At 41.1% G+C, this 19,659-nt stretch overlaps 1 protein-coding gene and 1 long non-coding RNA gene across 8 annotated transcripts in view; one reads left to right on the forward strand and one right to left on the reverse strand.

Annotated features, from left to right (window-relative positions):
* Positions 1-18,452, forward strand: part of LOC105481968 (uncharacterized) — a 64,818-nt gene extending 46,366 nt beyond the window's left edge. The window contains exons 2-3 of the long non-coding RNA XR_011607128.1: positions 6,719-6,874; positions 18,368-18,452. This is a non-coding gene — a long non-coding RNA (uncharacterized lncRNA). The remainder of the gene's footprint in view (positions 1-6,718; positions 6,875-18,367) is intronic.
* LOC105481969 (RNA binding protein, mRNA processing factor) overlaps positions 1-19,659 on the reverse strand; it is a 189,409-nt gene that overhangs the window by 116,932 nt on the left and 52,818 nt on the right. The window contains exons 1-4 of one of the 7 annotated variants that reach the window (XM_071068426.1): positions 14,206-14,304; positions 12,441-12,642; positions 11,972-12,092; positions 3,629-3,773 (exon numbers count right to left, since the gene is read on the reverse strand). The exons of the other annotated variants lie outside the window; for them this stretch is intronic. Of the exons in view, the coding sequence (XP_070924527.1) occupies positions 3,629-3,751 (123 nt within the window). The 5' untranslated portion in view covers positions 3,752-3,773; positions 11,972-12,092; positions 12,441-12,642; positions 14,206-14,304. Of the gene's footprint in view, positions 1-3,628; positions 3,774-11,971; positions 12,093-12,440; positions 12,643-14,205; positions 14,305-19,659 lie in introns of those variants that run through there. 7 annotated transcript variants of the gene reach the window in all.

Here is a 19,659-nt window from a genome sequence, read left to right on the forward strand (position 1 = left end):
TACATATATAACATACACACAGAAAGACACACATCTGGTTTTCGAAATGCATTAAAAAACACACACACAACAAAATTATTGCTCTTCTGACCTCTCAACACTGCTAGTGGCCGGGCGCGGTGGCTCACGCCTGTAATCCCAGCACTTTGGAAGGCCGAGGCGGGCGGATCACAAGGTCAGGAGATCGAGACCATGGTGAAACCCCGTCTCTACTAAAAATAGAAAAAATTAGCTGGGCGCAGTGGCGGGCGCCTGTATTCCCAGCTACTCGGGAGGCTGAGGCCGGAGAATGGCGTGAACCCGGGAGGCGGAGCTTGCAGTGAGCCAAGATTGCGCCACTGCACTCCAGCCTGGGCGACAGAGCGAGACTCCGTCTCAAAAAAAAAAAAAAAAAAACAAAAAACACTGCTAGCAGGGATCAGTTTCTTTCAACTATATCAAAACAAAATCCCCAAACCTCTGGCCTTCAAATGTTCCATACATTACTTCCCTGGGTTCTACTGGGTCAGTCTTAATACCACACATTGCTTATTCCCAAATAAAAGCACTGTCTTTCATTATTTTTATTTATTTAATTTTTTTTTGAGACGGAGTCTCGCTCTGTCACCCAGGCTGGAGTGCAGTGGCGCGATCTCGGCTCACTCCAAGCTCTGCCTCCCGGGTTTACACCATTCTCCTGCCTCAGCCTCCCGAGTAGCTGGGACTACAGGCGCCCAGCACCATGCCTGGCTAATTTTTTTGTATTTTTAGTAGAGTTGGGGTTTCACCATGTTGGCCAGGGTGGTCTCGATCAACTGACCTCGTGATCCACCCGCCTTGGCCTCCCAAAGTGCTAGGATTACAGGCATGAGTCACCACTTTCGGCCTGCATTGTCTTTTATAATTATTCTTTACTTCCAGAGAAGGCTCTCTTCTACTCTTAGAAGCCCAAATTAAACTCTCCTTCCCCAAAGCAGCTTTCTCCACTGCGCCAATTCTTTCTTTTTCTCTTCTGTACTTCTACTGCATTGTTTATACCACAGTCAGGACTTACTGTTTTTTTAATTGTTTCACAGGTTTTAGTTAGGTCCTTTCCAATTTAATTATAAATTCCTTGAGAGTAGGCAAGGTATTCATTCACCTATCATTATAACTTTGAATCACAGATTTAAATTTCCTCAGACTGGGGATCTAAGTTTCCTCATGCATTGGAATGACACGCTCACTTAGAAAAAGCCCTAGCTGGATAGTATTTAAATTATTTCACAGAAACGGTCAGGAATTTAGTTGTAAAATGAAAAGACTCCCTTCTCACCTATCCATCATAAGCAAGAATTTAAACCCATGAACTGATCTACAAAATGCAAGAATTTGAGGCCCGGCGTGATGGCTCATGCTTGTAATCTCAACACTTTGGGAGGCCAAGGCAGGCAGATCACTTGAGATCAGGAGTTTGAGACCAGTCTGGCCAAAATGGCGAAACCCTGTCGCTACTAAAAATATAAAAATTAACTGGGTGTGATGGCGGGCGCCTGTAATCCCAGCTACTTGGGAGGCTGAGGCAGGAGAATTGCGTGAATTGGGAGGTGGAGGTTGCAGTGACACAAGTTCATACCACTGCACTCCAGCCTGGGCAACAGAGTGAGACTTTGTCTCAAAAAACAAACAAACAAACAAAACAAGAATTTGAGAACGCAAATTAGATAACACTACCTAATTTAATCATGGATTGACACACACAAATAATAGATTCAACAATGTGTAACACAGTAGTACCCTAAAGTATTTGATAATTTATCTTTTTGTCTGAGACACAAGGATTACTCCAATACTAAATTAGAGGCCAACAATTTCTTTACAAGAAACAAATCCTTTTGCTAAGTTCAAAAAGGATGGTACATAAACTATGTAATTATAAAGAAAAGAATGCATAATTCATTTCTCTAAATAACAATAATTTGTCCCTGAGGTTGAAGCACATTCACAAGTTTAATGTTAAGAAAAGGAGTTGCAGAATAAGACATGGCAAATCACACATATAACTCCCCGTCAGCCCCTACACAAACACTCCTAATGTATTTTGAAGGAGTGGCCTGCCCCTCCACACCTGTGGGCGTTTCTGGTTAGGTGGAACAAGAGACTTGAGAAAAGAAATGAGACACAGAGACAAGTATAGAGAAAGAAAAAGTGGGCCCAGGGGACTGGCGCTCAGCATACAGAGGAGCCACGCCGGCACCGGTCTCTGAGTTCCCTTAGTATTTACTGATAATTATCTTTACCATCTTAGAAAAAGGGGAGTGGCAGGATAATAGGATCATCGTAAGGAGGTCAACAGTAAGACATATGAATAAAGATCTCTGTGACATAAGTTTAAGGAAAAGTGCTGTGCCTTGATATGCATATGCAAACATCTCCATAACCCTTTTTAGTGCATAAAGAGCAGCATTGCGCTAGCAAGTCCCACCTTTTGCCCTAAGGCGGTTTTCTCCTTTCTCAGTAAACAGAACATACAATCGGGTTTTACACCAAGATGTTCCATTGCCCAGGGACGGGCAGGAGACAGATGCCTTTCTCCATCTCAACTGCCAACAACCGCCAAGAGGCCTTCCTCTTGTACTAATCCTCCTCAGCACAGACCCTTCACGGGTGTCAGGCTGGGGGACGATCAGGTCTTTCCCTTCCCACGAGGCCATATTTCAGACTATCACATGGGGAGAAACCTTGGACAATACCTAGCTTTCCTAGGCAGAGGTCCCTGAGACCTTTGGCAGTGTACGTGTCCCTGGGTACTTGAGATTAAGAGAATGGTGATGACTTTTAACCAGCAAGCTGCCTTCAGGCACTTGTTTAACAAAGCACACCCTGCACAGCCCAAAATCCTTTAAACCTTGAGTCACCACAGCACATGTCTCTTGCAAGGACAAGGTTGGGGGTAGGGTCACAGATTAACAGCATCTCAAATACAGAACAAAATGGAGTCTCTTATGTCTACTTCTTTCTATATAGACACAGTAACAGTCTGATCTTTCTTTCTTTTCCCCACATATTTCATGACAGTTCACCATTTTTCTATTTTAGATCTTGTTTCCTCTACATGCAGACTAAATGTAACACTTCCAATCTTCAGGACACTGTCCATGGAAAAGACAACAGTATGCATAAGTTAATCAATAAGTTAATAAACTCATGCTAAGTTAATACTTATTAATCAAGTATGTTTAAGTCCTGGACAAACAATATTATGCAGTATTTAGTTATACACACTTTCTGGTTTTCAATACTAAGCTAGCAATCCTGAGCTTCCTCTTTACTGCTCTTGGGGTAATGTATGTTCAAGAAAACAAAAGGAATGATATCAGCTAAAAAATATAATCAGAAAGGTAATCTGCTGGGGGAAGGATCACATAATTCAGTATTTATTAAATATGCCTGATCACAAGACTGTCCAGGATATCTGTTAAGAGACTGCTGGGGCTCCCTCCTAGAGATTCTGATTCAGTTGATCTGGGGATGAGGCTTAGGGGTATGAATTTTTAATAAGTAATACAGATGAATTTCCTAATCATGCACATTTGGGAAACATGACTAAATCCACAGGAAGGTTTTCTAGTTTTAAAAGAACATACAAATAACATTCAATTGTACCTACTCCCACTGAGATGAGATTGTGGCCCTTGAAATCTCCTATTGCCAAGTGCCACTGAAGATTGTTGAGAAGATGTTCTTGATCTTGGAGCAGAGGCCTTTGAGTCAGGCCCTGAGTGAATCTCATACAGGCAGAGAAGAATTAGACCCTTTTGTATAAGAAACAGATTTGCAATTAGATTTTATAAGGTACTTCTGCAGTTATTTAGGAGGAAACAACTAAATCTGTGCTTATACTAGTGATAGCATGAACTTTCACTATTATTCTTTACTGCGAATAATGTAATAAGAGAACAGTTCTTCTGAGACACCCCCAAAATTTCCAAGAAGCTAAAAGCTGGGTTTTTTTTTTTGGAAAAGTAAAATATATGAAAAGCAGACCCACAAACCAACAGTGATTAATTAATGAGTGCTTCCTACTTATAAAGAGTTACAAAGCAATTTGCATCCTTGTTTTCATGTAGCGTTTTACTAAAATGTAGATTCTAATTTAGTAGATCTAATGTGGGGGCTGAGATTCCGCGATTCAAACTAGCTGTCAGGTACACAGACCATATTACAAGATTCTTCATGAATGGTTACCCAAACATAAGGACCACAGGGAGAGTATGATGGCTATTTAAAGTGAAGAATCCTGGATACTCTAAGTAAGGTTGCGCCCCTGGAATTTGCCTTATTAACAAGGACTCTAAATGATACAGATATAGGCAGCCCATAGAACACACACTGAGAAATACTGTTACAGAGGCCACAACGAATCCACAAGGAAGGGGAAAGAAGACATTTGTACCAAGTAACCATACTTCAAGGCAGCATGAGACACCTGCTAAGAACAGTAACCCTCAATTTGCTCTGAGAGTCAGGAGATACTGACATTTTTGGAAGGAAATCTCCAAGGAAAAGATTTTGGAAGTTCTGACTAGCAAACAGTAACAAATGTGAAAAGGATAGTTTTTAGACAAATAGCATATCTCATATGACACAAACAAGTGCCAGGAGCCAGTCTCCCACATTCTCTGATACGATAAATGGTTTTGAACTAAAGCTAATTGTCCTGGTATATCCCCTGTAGTAGAGAATACTACCAACAACTCAGTGATTGGCAGGAATTTGAGGGCTAAGGACCATTTGGCACTCTTCCCTACCGAGGCATCATTATAGAAGTCAAAGATGACAGAATTACATGAACCACACTGAAAGAAATGAAATGCGGATCATCCCTATGCACTCACTGGTAGTATTTCTAAAAATTATTGTAGGGAGTGGAGGTAGGACAGATAACAAATATACTTGCAAAGATCATGTTCCTCTGGTGTCTGGATAAAATGCCAGCAATGAATTACCTAACTATCACCTAGTGATATTCTACTTCCCAATACCCCCCAACCCCAGCTCTGCCCAGTGACATCTAGTCTAGCATTTTGTTTATTATGGCTTGGATGCCTTCTCTGTAAATGGTAACACTGGGTACAATCATCTCTGTACCTCAAACATGAGTTATTCATTGCTTCCAGTTCTCCCGTACCTTGGACTTTACAGACCCTGATTTCCGGCCACTTATGACAGCCCTCGGGAATGCCCATATTTTTCATAACTAAGGACTGAGGATGTAAAATGCCACGTTTGATCATCACCTTCTTCTTACAACCTGTTCGTCCTTAGAACCTGTACTGATGATCTCTCAGACACGTGAATGCAGCCTTGTTAAGGCGTCTCGTGAAGGCAGGCAGAGTGATATGGAGGACAAAGCACTTGACAGGAAAGGCCTGTGTTCTAGTACTAATGACCCTTGACTGCTGCTTCCTCCCTACAAGGTGCCATCTATGGATGTGACATCTTTCTGAGGGACACTTGAAATGATACTGTGACTGAAATATGATAGAAAAGGAACACAATCATTATATAATAGTTTCGGGCTAATGACAATTCCTGGAATAACACTGTTCTACTTGCCTACCGTCCCCCAGTCCCTAAAAGATGAGAGAGATTTGGTAGATTTGTTACAAACAAATGGGCTAAATGTCTCAATGAATGAAATTTGCACCTGAAGCCTGTGCAAGTATCTGTAGTTTCTCATTTTTCTCTATTCTTAGCAGTATATCCATCACCAACAGACTGTTTCCTGCTGGGAAACAAATCAGTAAAATGGCAGTTTTCCCTGAGAAAGACGCTAGTCTCACTCACACTCCTAGAGAGCCTGAAATAACGTGAGCTATTCCAAAGAGAAAACTGTCTGGGGTGCACGAGACAGCGGAGATAATAATCCCTATCTATCAGAATCTCAACTCAGTTCCTGTGCAAAGCACTGTTGCTTTGCTTGACAGACAGCATTCACATGACCTATTATCAAAACACCCACTAAATAATGAAAGACATCTCAGTCTTGCCTAAACAACAAAGCCCCATGAGTACAGACACTGTATCAATGGCTGAAGCAATTCTTTATGTCATTTTACACAGGAAGTTTATTATAAACAGAACAGTCAATGACAGGATATGATTAAATGATTTTAGCTTGGAGAGATAGGAGAAAGAAATCTTCCAAGTCTCAGGGCATTGAAATGGCAGGTGTGAATCTGAAGACCTCAGAAGCCCAGGAGAGTGAAATGTGTTGTTGTCCACCACTTCTACTGTAGTCAGTTACAAAAAATGAAACACTGTTATAATCCAGCACCCTCAGCCTGTACAAGACCCCAGGATGGAAACATTTCTTTTGGCATGCAAAGTAATTAAATTTTCTACCTCCAGGGCTTTTCAAGGAGTCTATTTTTTCAAAAATATTAAGACACTGGCTAGTCACCCTATTTTTTGATTTTTTTACTCATTTTAATATACATTGTAGGATTTTTACCAGATATATTATCTGCCTTTCATCAGTCAGTACCATAAAAGGCAAAGGAGAAGTAACTATTCTGAAGCTTATTTTTAAATGAAAGCCCTTCCTTTAGTTTTCAAAAACAACACACATACTTTTTTTTTTTTTTTTTCTTTCAGGCAGTGGGAAACCAAAAGCCACAAATAAACTGGTCACTGCATTTACCTGTTGTTATAAAAGACTGTGCCAGTTTTTATAACTCCAGTTATGTTTTCACAGCCATGCAGCTCTGGAAACACTACGCAGCACTTTATGAGATGACTTCTTCTCTTTCAAGTGTCATGAATTCCAAGACAAGGAGTGGGACTGAAGGCCTGGACAGCAGTGGAGGCATACTACCAAGGCTGCCATTCGCTCATGACCTGGGAGCTGCCAGTCAGTATCACAGGGACTGACTCTACCTGAAGTGACCTCCCATGATATCCTTTCCACCCTCCTCCTCAAAGTCCAGTTGTGGGTTTACGGAGTAAAGGCAAACAGATACCAGGTTGAAACCATCCAGTGTTTCCACCAGACTGAAAATAAGTCTGCCTGCTACAGGGTACCAAATCTAAGATAGTCCATCTATAAATCCATTTCATGCTGAATTGCTTAATTATGAATTCTTAGAAACTAGCATGCAAATGATTAAATAGTCTACCTCCAGGGTTTTTAAGCAACTTACTTTTAAATGAATATTAAAACGCTGACTAGTTACTATGCTCGTTGATTTTAAAGTGTCTGTATGTGGCAATCTATACTTTTAATCCACTCTCCCATACCCTCACTTTAAGAGGAAAGTTATTTGGGAAAAGGAAACCATGCACTAGTTTATTTTAATGTGGCAACCTGCCTTCCATCTGTGAGCTGTGTAATACCTTCATTTGTTTAAAAGAAAGATAAACTGTTCTTTAAAAAGGCTTGGAGCCCTGCTTCTAAACAGGACATCCTAGTTGACCTGAAGTGTAACTAAAAGTAAATTGTAATTTTTCAAGATTTTCTGTTGAAACCAAGTTCTAACCATAAAACTGTGGAATCTGGCCCTGAAGGAGGTCTTTATAAAATAATGGAAAAGTACTCTGTGAAAGGTAAAATGCCTAAGAGGCTATCAGAGTAGCAGAAAACCTGGCCTCAAGCCTCATAGGAGCAGCAATGCACCTCCACTGAATCACCTTGAGGCCCAGTTTCTCCTTGTGTGAGGTACAGGTGACAGTGCTTGCTTCTGTCTCCATTTAAAAGGAAGTGTGGGACAGGCACAGCGGCTCACGCCTGTAATCCCAGCACTTTGCGGGGCTGAGGCAGGCAGGTGACCTGAGGTCAGGAGTTTGAGACAAGCCTGGCCAATATGGTGAAAGCCCGTCTCTACTAAAAACACAAAAATCAGCTGGGTGTGGTGGCAGGCGCCTGTAATCCCAGCTACTCCAGAGGCTGAGGCAGGGAGAATCACTTGAACTGGGAGGCGAAGGTTGCAGTGAGCTGAGATTGTGCCATTGCACTCCAGCCGGGGCGACAGAGCAAGACTCTGTCTCAAAAAAAGAGGAGGTGTGAGGAGAAGGATCCAATCAAGGGCTGGGTGGGGGCAAGAAACAGGACATTATTCAAGTTGCTTCAGGATATCTGAATATAAGACTAAGAAAAGATCATGTTAGAGTTTCCTACTATTTTAACAACAGCAAAATCCAAGTTTAAAAACATCATAGTTTTCCTTTTTGTTTCTTTTCTTTCATTCTCAGTACAACAAAGCACTGAAGGAATACATGCCACGATGGGAACTGTTCAAAAGCCTGAGAATGTGCAATTAGTGGGTTCTTATCACTGTTTACCCTTGCAGAAGTTACCTGTCATTCTCCAGTACTCCCAGCTTTCATCCCAATTTAACATGCCAAACTCCCAAATTTCTAGTCCTGATTTCAATCCCAGAGGCTAAGTAAAAAGGCTAGCCAGGACAGCAGTTAAAAGAAACAAAAGACAGAAAAGGTCCCCGCCATGGGTATGGTCTCGCAACATTTTAATAATCTGGACACAGAGAAGAAATGAACAGTATATAGAGTTGTGTAATAGTTGCCAAACATACTACCAAGCATTTTATTACATGAACTCTTTATTTAACCCTGAATCCAACAGATACTACATTCTATTTCTGTCCCCATTTTATAGATAAGGAAACAAGTTCAAAATAACTTGGTTCAATGTAACTAGAAAGTGACAGAGCCAGGATTTGAATCTTGAACAAGACATGACTCCTGGGTCCAACAGCTGTCAACCATTACACCCATTTCTACCCACTGCTCTCTTTATACTTTCTCTAGTTTTTACACATTTCTACTGGTCTTTTTCTCTTCTTCATGCACTGCTGCTTTCATTTTGAAAGTCTATATTTGATAGAAAACATGCCTTGACTTGAAATCGAGAGGCAACCTAGTCAAGATGGGAGGGAACGGAAAAGGACCTGGTGTTAAGACTAGTACTGAAATCCTGAAGCCAATGGCAGGAAGAGCAAAAAGAACACATACTTGGAATGCAACTGCCTTGCCAACATCTTGGTGTTTTCCACCTCAGTTAGGCTGTACATCCAAATATGCATACAGGAAGACCTCACACATGCTTAACGTTAAGGGCATGTGAAAAATGTCAAATACAGGTTGACTCTTCCAATGCTTACCCAACATAGAACTAATAAGTTACATTCTAATATTCTAAAAGAATTAGGCAAACATTATTTAGAACGAGAAACCTAATTTATTTTCCTATGTTCCATTCTGAATTAAACAATGGGAACGACAACTGCAAATCATCTCAACAATTTTTGTTATGTTTATTTGCTTTCCGTGTCATAGTCCTCTTAACTTTTAACAGCACATGTATTCTCACAGACAAAATTCAGGGAACACTGAAAGGATGGACCATAGATTGCTGAGGCAAGACGACTAAGAGACTTTTAGAAATCTCCTGTTTATATCAGAGAGCTATCTATAATCCACCACCTAGCAAAAAAACGTAATCACAAATGAGATATGTGAGTTATGTATTAACATTGTTTTAAAATTCCCCAAATTACAACATACCATTTTTAAAATGAGTTAGATCTACATTACTGATATAGAAAGTCGAAGATTCATTGCTAAGTTTAAAAAAAAGATGCAGATACAATTTTGTACAGACACAATAAAGTTCTGAAAATATTTCAATGAAAGTTGAATAGACGTTTACTTTCTCCCCTTTGTTATGGAATTCATATTTCTTTTTATCGTATGTTTCACTTCTTAATATGGTAATATCTCCTTATAAAGTCTTTCCTAAATTAAGAATTAGGAGATCTTTTTCTCCATGGGAGACAGGCTGGAAGGAAATATTTTGCAGGGATGCTCAAGACTGGTGATTCATAGAACCCAGCAGCTCTATAATGCAGTTGAGTCTTTTTCTTTTGTCAGATGTTTATAATGGTGAGTATCCAAAATTCACAAAACATTGCACTATTACACACTTTACTATTATAACCGCTAACTTCCTCTAATATCTTCTCTATTTTATGTAGTAATAAATTTCTGTTGGGCACATCATTTCCTAAATTCCCTTGCTAGTTAATACTGTACAGGCTGAGTACCCTTCATCTGAAATGCTTGGGCCCAGAAGTGTTCAGTTTTCGAGTTTTTCCATATTGGGGGATATTTGCAGTTACACTCTCTGTTGAGCATTCCCTTTGGGCATCATGTCAGTAGTCAAAAAGTTTCAGATTCTGGAGCACTCTTTTGGATACTCAAACCATACTAGTAAATTCTGGCCTATTGATATGGACAGAAGTGATGCCTGTAACTTTTAGGTGGTGCCTTTAAAAGAGAACATTCCTTTGGTATGCAACAAAATCAAAAATAAAATAAAAAGAGCCTTTATTTCCTGCTTTCTTCTTGCCTAGAAGATAACTGGGAACTGGAGCACCCATCTTAGATCATAAGATGACAGCTACCTGATGAAGATGGCAGAGAATCAAAACATAAAGTCAGCTTGGGCAATAAAGTCCCATCTCTACCCCAACTACCCTCCACTGCACACACACATGCACACAAAAGCCACGTGTGGTGGCATGTGCCTGGAGTCCCAGCTACTTGGGAGACTGAGCTGGGTAAATCGCTTGAGCCCAGGAAGCTGAGGCTACAGAAAGCTAGGATAATGCCACTGCACTCCAGCCTAGGCAATGGAGCAAGTCCCTGTTTCCAAAAAAAAAACCACACCAAAAAAGTCTGCTAAATATAGATCACTTTTCAGACTTTTACGTGAGAGAGAAATAAATGCCTATTATGGTTAAGCCACATTACTTTGGTTTTCTGTCGCTGCAGCCACTATCATACTGCACCCATGTGCGTGCACACACATACACGCACATATTAGGGATTCTAATGCTGTAATTATTTATCATCTCATTTTTAAGAAAAGCTTATTTTAATTGACGGCTGAAAAAGTAGTCTACCTGTAGTAAGCCTTAAAATAGAAAACACAGAAGTTAGTTTTTGAGTATCAAGTATGAAACAGAACAGCCTCACCCTTACTGATTATTGGCCTTCATTCTTGTATTAAAGGCAATAAAATACAAGAGTTAAAACACTGTGAGACTGCTAAAAATAAAGTGTATTGCATGACCAAATCTACTTCACAGATTAACCACAATAAAGGGGAAAGTGAACGAAGGAATAACTACCATAAAACGATAAAATCATCTTTAAAGTTAATATCCCACACATCAGGGTAACATGAAGTTGCAAAAGAGATAAGCATATACAAAGAAACAAGCCTTACACTTGAAAAAGGTGAGCTTTGGCAATTTTGATTTAATGCTCCAAGTTGTGTTTCATGTACCGTATTGGTGTCTTAACTGATTTCATTGTCTCTTTCTTTAGCAAAGTCTTCACCTAAATGTATTTACAGGCTGGGCACAGTGGCTCATGCTTATAATTCCAGCACTTTGGGAGGCTGAGGTGGGTGGATCACTTGAGTTCAGGAGTTCCAGAACAGCCTGAGGCAACATGGTGAAACCCCATCACTACAAAAAATACAAACATCAGCCGGGAGTGGTGGTCTGTAGTACACGCTACTCAGGAGGCTAAGGTGGTAGGCTCGCTGGATCCCGCGCGGTCGAGGCTGCAGTGAGCTGTGATTGTACCACTGCACTCCAGCCTAGGCGACAGTGCAAGACCTTGTTTCAGGAAAATACATACATATATCTGTGTATATATCTATATATGTAACAGACTAAAGATAACTGACGAAGAAATGGCAAGGAGAAAGAAAAGATGAAAGACTCCAATGTCAGCTTTCCTTCTATAGAGAATTAAAAGAAATTAATAGGTTACTAATTTATGCATAAAATGGAATTTATAGTTCTTCAGATAAGCCAAAAAAATAATCTAAAGATGTAATTCTTTTGAATTATCTAAATAGCTCTGTATTATACTTTTGTCAATCTGTCTATCTTGCAGACACAAGGGCAGTAAGATTTACCTTCAGATTTTAACTTTGTCCTTCAGAGTTTCTGCTTCCAGTATCTGGTTTATCTTTTGAAAAGCATACATTATTCTTTCAGGCATTCCCACCATTGTCCTTTTGATCAGGCTTAGACTGGCTAAATATGTGTATTAAGTAGAAAGAGAGGATGAAATAGGTGTAATTATTTTTCACTATAAGAGCTATAGTGTATTTTCAATAGATATTAACGGATCACAGGATAAAATATACCAGATCACTAGACTTTCAGGCCAAATGTCATGCAGCCATGAACTCACATGAAACATCAACCCCACAGTCCTAAACTCAGAAGCCACCTCTCTTTGGTAAGAAAAAAAAAATCTTAGAAGCATTTAAGTTGCCTAAAATTTAAGAATTTTCTACACCATCATGTTCGAGAAATAATCCATTGGCAGCAAAGCAGATTAAAAGATTTAAGATGCACAGGATGGCTTTCAGTTCTTACCGTGTACTTAAGAGTAGAGGCAAGTCAAGGCTGAAGTCACAACAAACGAATACATTTTAGAACTTATTTGAAATCTCTGAAATAGATATCTTAAACTGTTCAATTGTTTTGGCTAGGCAAGATGGAGTGAGGCGGAACATGGAACTTTTCTCCTCTGCCTTCTTTGTTCAGTCTTTGTTCTTTTACCATGGGAAAAACAGACCTGAAACCCAAATGAGATAATATGCGAAAAATACACACAGATAGTTATGTTGGCCTTCGTTACATCACTTTAAACCACTATGATTTAAACTACTCTTTTAAATAATAACAATCTAGTTATAAAGTATAGGAAGAATTCAGTTTTGCACATAACATTTATAGGGTGCTTACTATACGCCAGGCCCTGTTCAAATGGTTTACATACGACTCCACAACCTTTAATCCACAATTACAAAATCTAAATGCTCTGAAAGCCTATAGTGGTGAGTCTGGGAGGAGGGCGGTGCAAACTCACTGGGTGGCAAAACCTGATCTAAAGTGATGTAAAACTATTTATAGTTTTAATTTATCTCACTTAGTGTAGTATTCACGTGCACTGAAGAAAAATTAATGTACTTAATTACTATGTGCTACCTTAGACCTCACTGTATTATGTTATTTATGGGTTATGTACTATGTTATCTTTCACAATCTGAAAGAGGCTGGGTGCAGTAGCTCACACCTGTAATCCCAGCAATTTGGTAGGCCAAAGCTGGAGGATCACTTGAGGCCAGGAGCTCAAAACCAGCCTGGCCAATATGGTGAAACCCTGTCTCTACTAAAAACACAAAAATCAGCCGGGCATGGTGGTGCACCCTGTAGTCCCAGCCACTCAGGAGGCCGAGGCAAGAGAATCGCTTGAACCTGGGAGGCAGAGGTTGCAGTAAGCTAACTACATTCCAGCCTGGGCGACAGAGACAGACCCTGTTTCAGCCAATTAATCAATCAATATAAAATCTGAAAGATTTTTAAGCACATCCGACACCAAGGATTTCAGATAAGCAACTGTAAACCTGTATCCACCCAATCACCCTTACCACAAGCCTATAAGATAGGAGCTATTTTGCAATCTAGGAAAGTGAGGGTTAAGGAACCTGTCCAAAATTAAAATAGCTGGTGTTAGAGCTTGATTTGAACTCAAGCAGTTCAAAGCCTGGGCTCTTAACCACATACTACGCAGCCTTTTTGTTTTCACATCATGCACATTTAAAGGTTTTTTATTTTTTTAGCCATAATTACGAAAAACAATAGTGCAGGACACCTTTTTAAAAAACTATTTAAAACAGAATTCAGAGAAAAAAATATTAAACATTACAGTTTAGGAGTACATAGACCTTGGGCCAACGGATTCTAATATTTTATAAAAAGGCAATATCCACGCAGCATATTCCAGATTCGGGTTGTGGAGAAGCTGCAGGGCTTGAGGTGACTGTAACAACCGCCTTCGGTACAGAAGAGCCACTGCCAGCTGTGTGGACAAGAATACTTAAGCACGTGCTTTGTTTCATTGCTCCATTGCCACACGTGAGTATTTCAGGGGAATTATTATTAATTTCAGTTTTTTAAAAAGCTATCATGAGTAAATAAAAGTAATGGTAGGAGTCATGGCCCCAAGAGGGAGAGCTTATGGCCAAGTCTTTCTCTAGCCTTCCCCTGGAAGCTCCAGTTCAGGCATCGGTCACCAGAAATGTCACCCTCTGACTTTTCCCCCATCCCATCTGAGGAAGTTGAACAGATCCCTTACAGGTACCGTGGCTCTCAGTACCCTCGGACTTCGAACTGCCGCTTCGTGCCCAGGCGACTCGCTCGGACCTCCACCACAATGGCGACCGGTGTGGGCCGCGCGACCGGAAGTGCGACCGCGCACCTGACCCAGCTTCCGCCTGCGCCTAGGGCTCAGCGCTTCAGCAGGACTCAGCCAGACGAAGGCAAAAGAAGAGATGCAGATGCGGATCCCTGGAGGGCTGGCCCCACCGAGAGCAAAACAGGAAGCATTCCAGGAAGACCGCGGGGGTGGGAGAATGCAATTAAAATGGAAAAGGCAGTGACTGGCGGCGAAGGTTTACAGAAACAGAAGATAAAGGGCCAGAAACCCTTATTCTGGAGCTGCCACGGGGAGGGTGAAAGGAGTGGGAATGAACTGAGAAAACCCTGCTAGGCTCCAGGATCCTAGGAGTGCAACAAAACGAAGGGCCAAGGTGAAAAGCGACTGAGACCTGGAGAGGCAGGGAAGGAGAAAATGGAGTGTAAAAGAAGCCTAAATGTTTTATTTCATATTTTGGCTTAATTTTGCCTGTATCACCAGAGGGAATATCTAGCACAGTAAAGGCCCAAGAAATACTGTTTAGAATTGTTACTCAGTAGCCACGCGCTGTTAAGGTCAGACATTTCCTATGCTTGAGCCCAGGAGTTCGAGACCAGCCTGGGCAACCTAGCAAGACACTCTATACAAAAAGAAACAACAACAAAATAAAAAACAGGCCCAGCGCGGTGGCTCACGCCTGTAATCCTAGCACTTGGGAAGGCAGAGGCGGGCGGATCACGAGGTCAGGAGATCGAGACCATCCTGGCTAACATGGTGGAACCCCATCTCTACTAAAAATACAAAAAAAATAGCTGGACTCGGTGGCACACACCTGTAATCCCAGCTACTCGGGAGGCTGAGGCAGGAGAATCGCTTGAACCCAGCAGGCAGAGCTTTCAGTGAGCCGAGATTGTGCCACTGAACTCCAGCAAGGCTCCATCTCAAAAAAAGAAAAATAAAGTTATTTCTGATATGGTATTAAGAGAATCCACAAATAAAAAATATTGATGGCAGATAAATCAGAACATTACTTTTTCCCTTTTTAATTTTTTGGAGGGTTTATTTTCCAGACTGAACGATAAGGAAACATATGTTGATACTACCCAGCGTCTGTAACAGAGGAAGTTAGGCAGTATGAGGGAAAAAAATCAATCAAGGGAGAGAGCGGAAAGGATCTACCACCTTATCCATCTTCTTGACTGTACAGTCTCCGGAGCATTTCCATTAATGGGCAAGAAACATCCCAGTGTATTGTACACCTGTTATTTGTAAACTCTTGCGACATGAATGATGCTTTCCTCACAATCTGTTCCACTGAACTTTACTTCTCTGTAATAGTTCTGCCAAGTTTGAGATCTGCAATTTTCGCTACCATGATGTTCCACTGCTTTTTCTACCTAGGTTAAAAATACAGACTATGCTGAAAATCACGAAGAAACAATGATACACTGTACCAGACCCATTGTAAGTTTAAAAACCCCAAAACAGTGTTTAGGAGCAAGTGAAAGAAAAAAATTTTAACTCCAGCTTTGCAGACCGCACACAAATCTCACATTTATTCAACCCTAGGCGCTCAAAGTTATTTGATCATTACGGTTAATGTTAAAAATGGACAATTATAGCTACTATCAAAAATCAAAATAGTCCAGGCAGGGTAGCTCACTCCTGTAGTTCCAGCACTTTGAAAGGCTGAAGCGGGAAGATTGCTTGACCAGCTGGGCATCATAGCCAAGACCCTGTCTCTGCAAACAAATTAAAAGCCAAACAAAAAAAACAAACTAGCCGGAGGAACAAACTAGTCGGAGGGGGGTGGTGTGGGGGGCGGTGGTGGTGACGTGTGACTGTGGTCCTAGCTAGTCAGCTACTTTGGGAGGCTGAAGCAGGAGGATCCCTTGAGCCCAAGAGTTTGAGGCTGCAGTGAGCTATGATCATGGCACTGCATTCCATCCTGGGTGAGATAGTGAGAACCTATCTCTTTAAAAAAAAAAAAAAAAAGTTAAAAAAAAAGAAGTGTTCTCAAAGGTGTGGAAAAAATTGGAACCTTTATGCACTGTTGGTGGGAATGCGAGCTGCTATGGGGAACCTTAAAAAAATCCAAAACAATTACCCAGTAGTAGTAGACCCAGTGACAACGAAAGCAGTATCTCAAAAAGATATTTGCACACTCATGCTCACTGCAGCATTATTCACAATAGCCAGGTGGTGGAAGCAACCCAAACATCCCTTTGACAGAAGGATGGAAAAATATGATGGAAGCCTTAAAAAGGAAGGAAATTCTGGCACATGCTACGACATGGATGAATTTTGAGGACATTAGGCTGACTTAAAGCCAGTAACAGACAAATACTGAATGATTCTACTTATATGATGTATCTGAACAGTCAAATCCATAGAAAAAGGGAATAAGAATGCTGGTTGCCAAGGGGTTAGAGGTGGGGTGGATGCGGAGACAGCAAGCTGTTGTTTAATGGGTATAGAGTTTCTGTTTTGCAAGATGTAAAAGTTGTGGAGCTCTGTTGCACAGCAACGTGAACATACTCAACACTACTGAACTGTACACTTAAAAAAAGGCTAGGGCTTGGCACCTGTAATCCAAGTACACTGGGAAGGAGGATTGCTTGAGGCCACGAGTTTGAGACCCGCCTTAGTAACAGAGTGAGACCCCATCTCCAAAAAATAAAATAAACAAATGGTTATGATGGTAAACTTTTGTTCTGTGTTCTTTACTACAACTGATTGATCGAATGACTGATTGATTGACTGACTGATTGATTGTAGAGACGAAGTCTCACTATGTTGCCCAGGCTGGTTTTGAACTCCTGGACTCAAATAATCCTGCCTCAGCCTCCCCAAGTACTGGGATTACAGGCGTAAGCCACTGCACCTGGCTTTCATCTTTTTTTCATTATAAAAAATAAGCACAGCCTAGGCAACATGGTGAAACCCCCTCTTTACAAAAAATACAAAAATTAGCTGAGCAAAGTGGTAAATGTCTATAGTCATACCTACTCGGGAAGCTGAGGTAGGAGGAATGCCTGAGCCCAGGAGGTCAAGGCTGCAGCGAGCAGTGATGGTGCCGCTGCACTCCAGCCTGGGCACTGTACTCCAGCCTGGGCACTGTACTCCAGCCTGGGCACTGCACTCCAGCCTGGGAGACAGAGAGAGACCCTTTCTCAAAACAAAAGGGAAAAAAAAAAAATCAAAAAACAGGCAATTAGCAAGAGGGAAGCAAGGGGGGTGGGGGGTGGGGGAGCCACACTCTAAGAAAGAAGTTTTTCCTCCTAACCTTTAGACGAATGTATCATCAGAATGTCAGAAGATTTTCTCACAGCATTCCTTCTTTGAGACCCTCACTGCAAAGTCAGCCTATTTAAGTTTCTTGTAGGTGCTAAGCTATGGGTTTCCTCGTAAATCATGAATCAAAGGAAAATATTTTGCTTTATGAACAAAATTACTTTTGTACTTCTTGGAAATTGCCCATTCATGACTTCCCACTCACCTGTAAGATCTGCCAAGAAACATGGAAGAAAGAGAACACATCCTTTCCTTTTTGGCTTTGATTAAAGAGGTTTGCTTTTAAATGATACTATGAAATGTACAGAGAGCACACACAAAGTTTATCTCCAAACATTATTTCCTGAGCATAGTAACTGACTACACCTATTAACTCATTCTGAAATAAGAACAAAACAACAACTAGTACCATAGTATCAGATTATTTTTGACACTTAAAGGTAAACTCAGATATTCCCCCTCAGCAAACAAACATTTAAAATAAATCACATCTTCTTGTAATCCCAGTACTTTGGGAGGCCAAGGCGGGTGGATCACATGAGGTCAGGAGTTTGAGACTAGCCTGGTCAGCATGGTGAAACCCCATCTCTATTTCTAAAAATACAAAAATTAGCCGGGTATGGTGGCACACACCTGTAGTCCCAGCTACTAGGGAGGCTGAGGCATGACAGTAACTTGAACCTGGGAGGTGGAGGTTACAGTGAGCTGAGATTGCACCATTGCACTCCAGCCTGGGGTGACATAGCAAGGCTATTTCAAAAAAATAAATAAAAAAAATAAGATTGCATCTTCCTATCTCTCTATATAGATACCATGCAAACTTGATGACAAAAATCATGGGATATCAAGCCTATCTAATAATATCATTATTGCAAAGAAGAAGAAAAACATTTATTAAGGTAGAGTATAGTATCTGAATTTCAAATGCCTCTCTCATTCTGCCCCAGTGTTAGAATAAGAGCTGAAGACAGTGATCACACACAGAATTTAATTCCAGTGCAGAAGTAAATGTGGTAATTCTCACATTCCTCAGTATAGAGGTAGTCAGTTAAGCTTTTGCTTGAGCAAGTGTTTCCTCAATCAAGTCACAAGTTTCACATAAATGGCATTTTTGGCTGCTATTTTTCCTCCTTCCTTGCAGTAATGACCACGTCAACACATCCTGGTTCCACTTACGGTCAGTCTCCTTTGTTGTACAGGGAGAACAGAAGGGAAAAATCCATTTGGTTATACTCTGTACCTGATAAAAGTTATGACCATCCTAAAACATGGAAAGTAAAAAGCCAAGACAAGCAAATGGCTCACTCTGTTGCCCAGGCTGGTCTCAAACTCCTGGCTACAAGTGATCCTCATGTCTTGGCCTCCCAAAGTGTTGGGATTACAGGCATGAGACTATGTTATTTAGAGAACCCTGATTAGCTTGTTTTACCAAAAACTACCAAGTTATTTATCAGAGGGAAGAGGAAGACAGGAATGAATAATAAGTAATAAATAGGTATAACTGTGCTCTGAGATTAACTTGCAAAATAGATAAGTCATTTCCTAAGTAAAAATAACTTTTTTTTTTCTTTTTTTGCGACGGAGTCTCACTCTGTCACCCAGGCTGGAGTGCAGCAGCGCAGTCTTGGTCCACTGCAACCTCCACCTCCCAGGTTCAAGTGACTCTCCTGTATCAGCCTCCCGAGTAGCTGGGATTACATGCACGTGCCACCACACCCAACAACTTTTTTTTTTGAGATGGAGTCTTGCTCTGTCACCCAGGCTGGGGTGCAGTGGCGTGATCTGGGCTCACTGCAACCTCCGCCTCCCGAGTTCAAGTGATTCTCCTGCCTCAGCCTCCCATGTAGCTGGGATTACAGGCAAGCAATACCATGCCCGGCTAATTTTTGTATTTTTAGTAGAGACGGGGTTTCGCCATGTTGGTCAGGCTGGTTTCGAACTCCTGACCTCAGGTGATCCGCCTGCCTTGGCCTTCAGAAGTGCTGGGATTACACCACACCCGGCCTAATTTTTGCATTTTTAGTAGAGATGGAGTTTCAGCATATTGGCCAGGCTGGTCTGAAACTTCTAACCTCAAACGATCCTCTCGCCTCAGCCTCC

Source organism: Macaca nemestrina, chromosome 8 (assembly GCF_043159975.1).
Source record: "Macaca nemestrina isolate mMacNem1 chromosome 8, mMacNem.hap1, whole genome shotgun sequence".
Classification (NCBI taxonomy): Eukaryota; Metazoa; Chordata; class Mammalia; order Primates; family Cercopithecidae; genus Macaca; species Macaca nemestrina.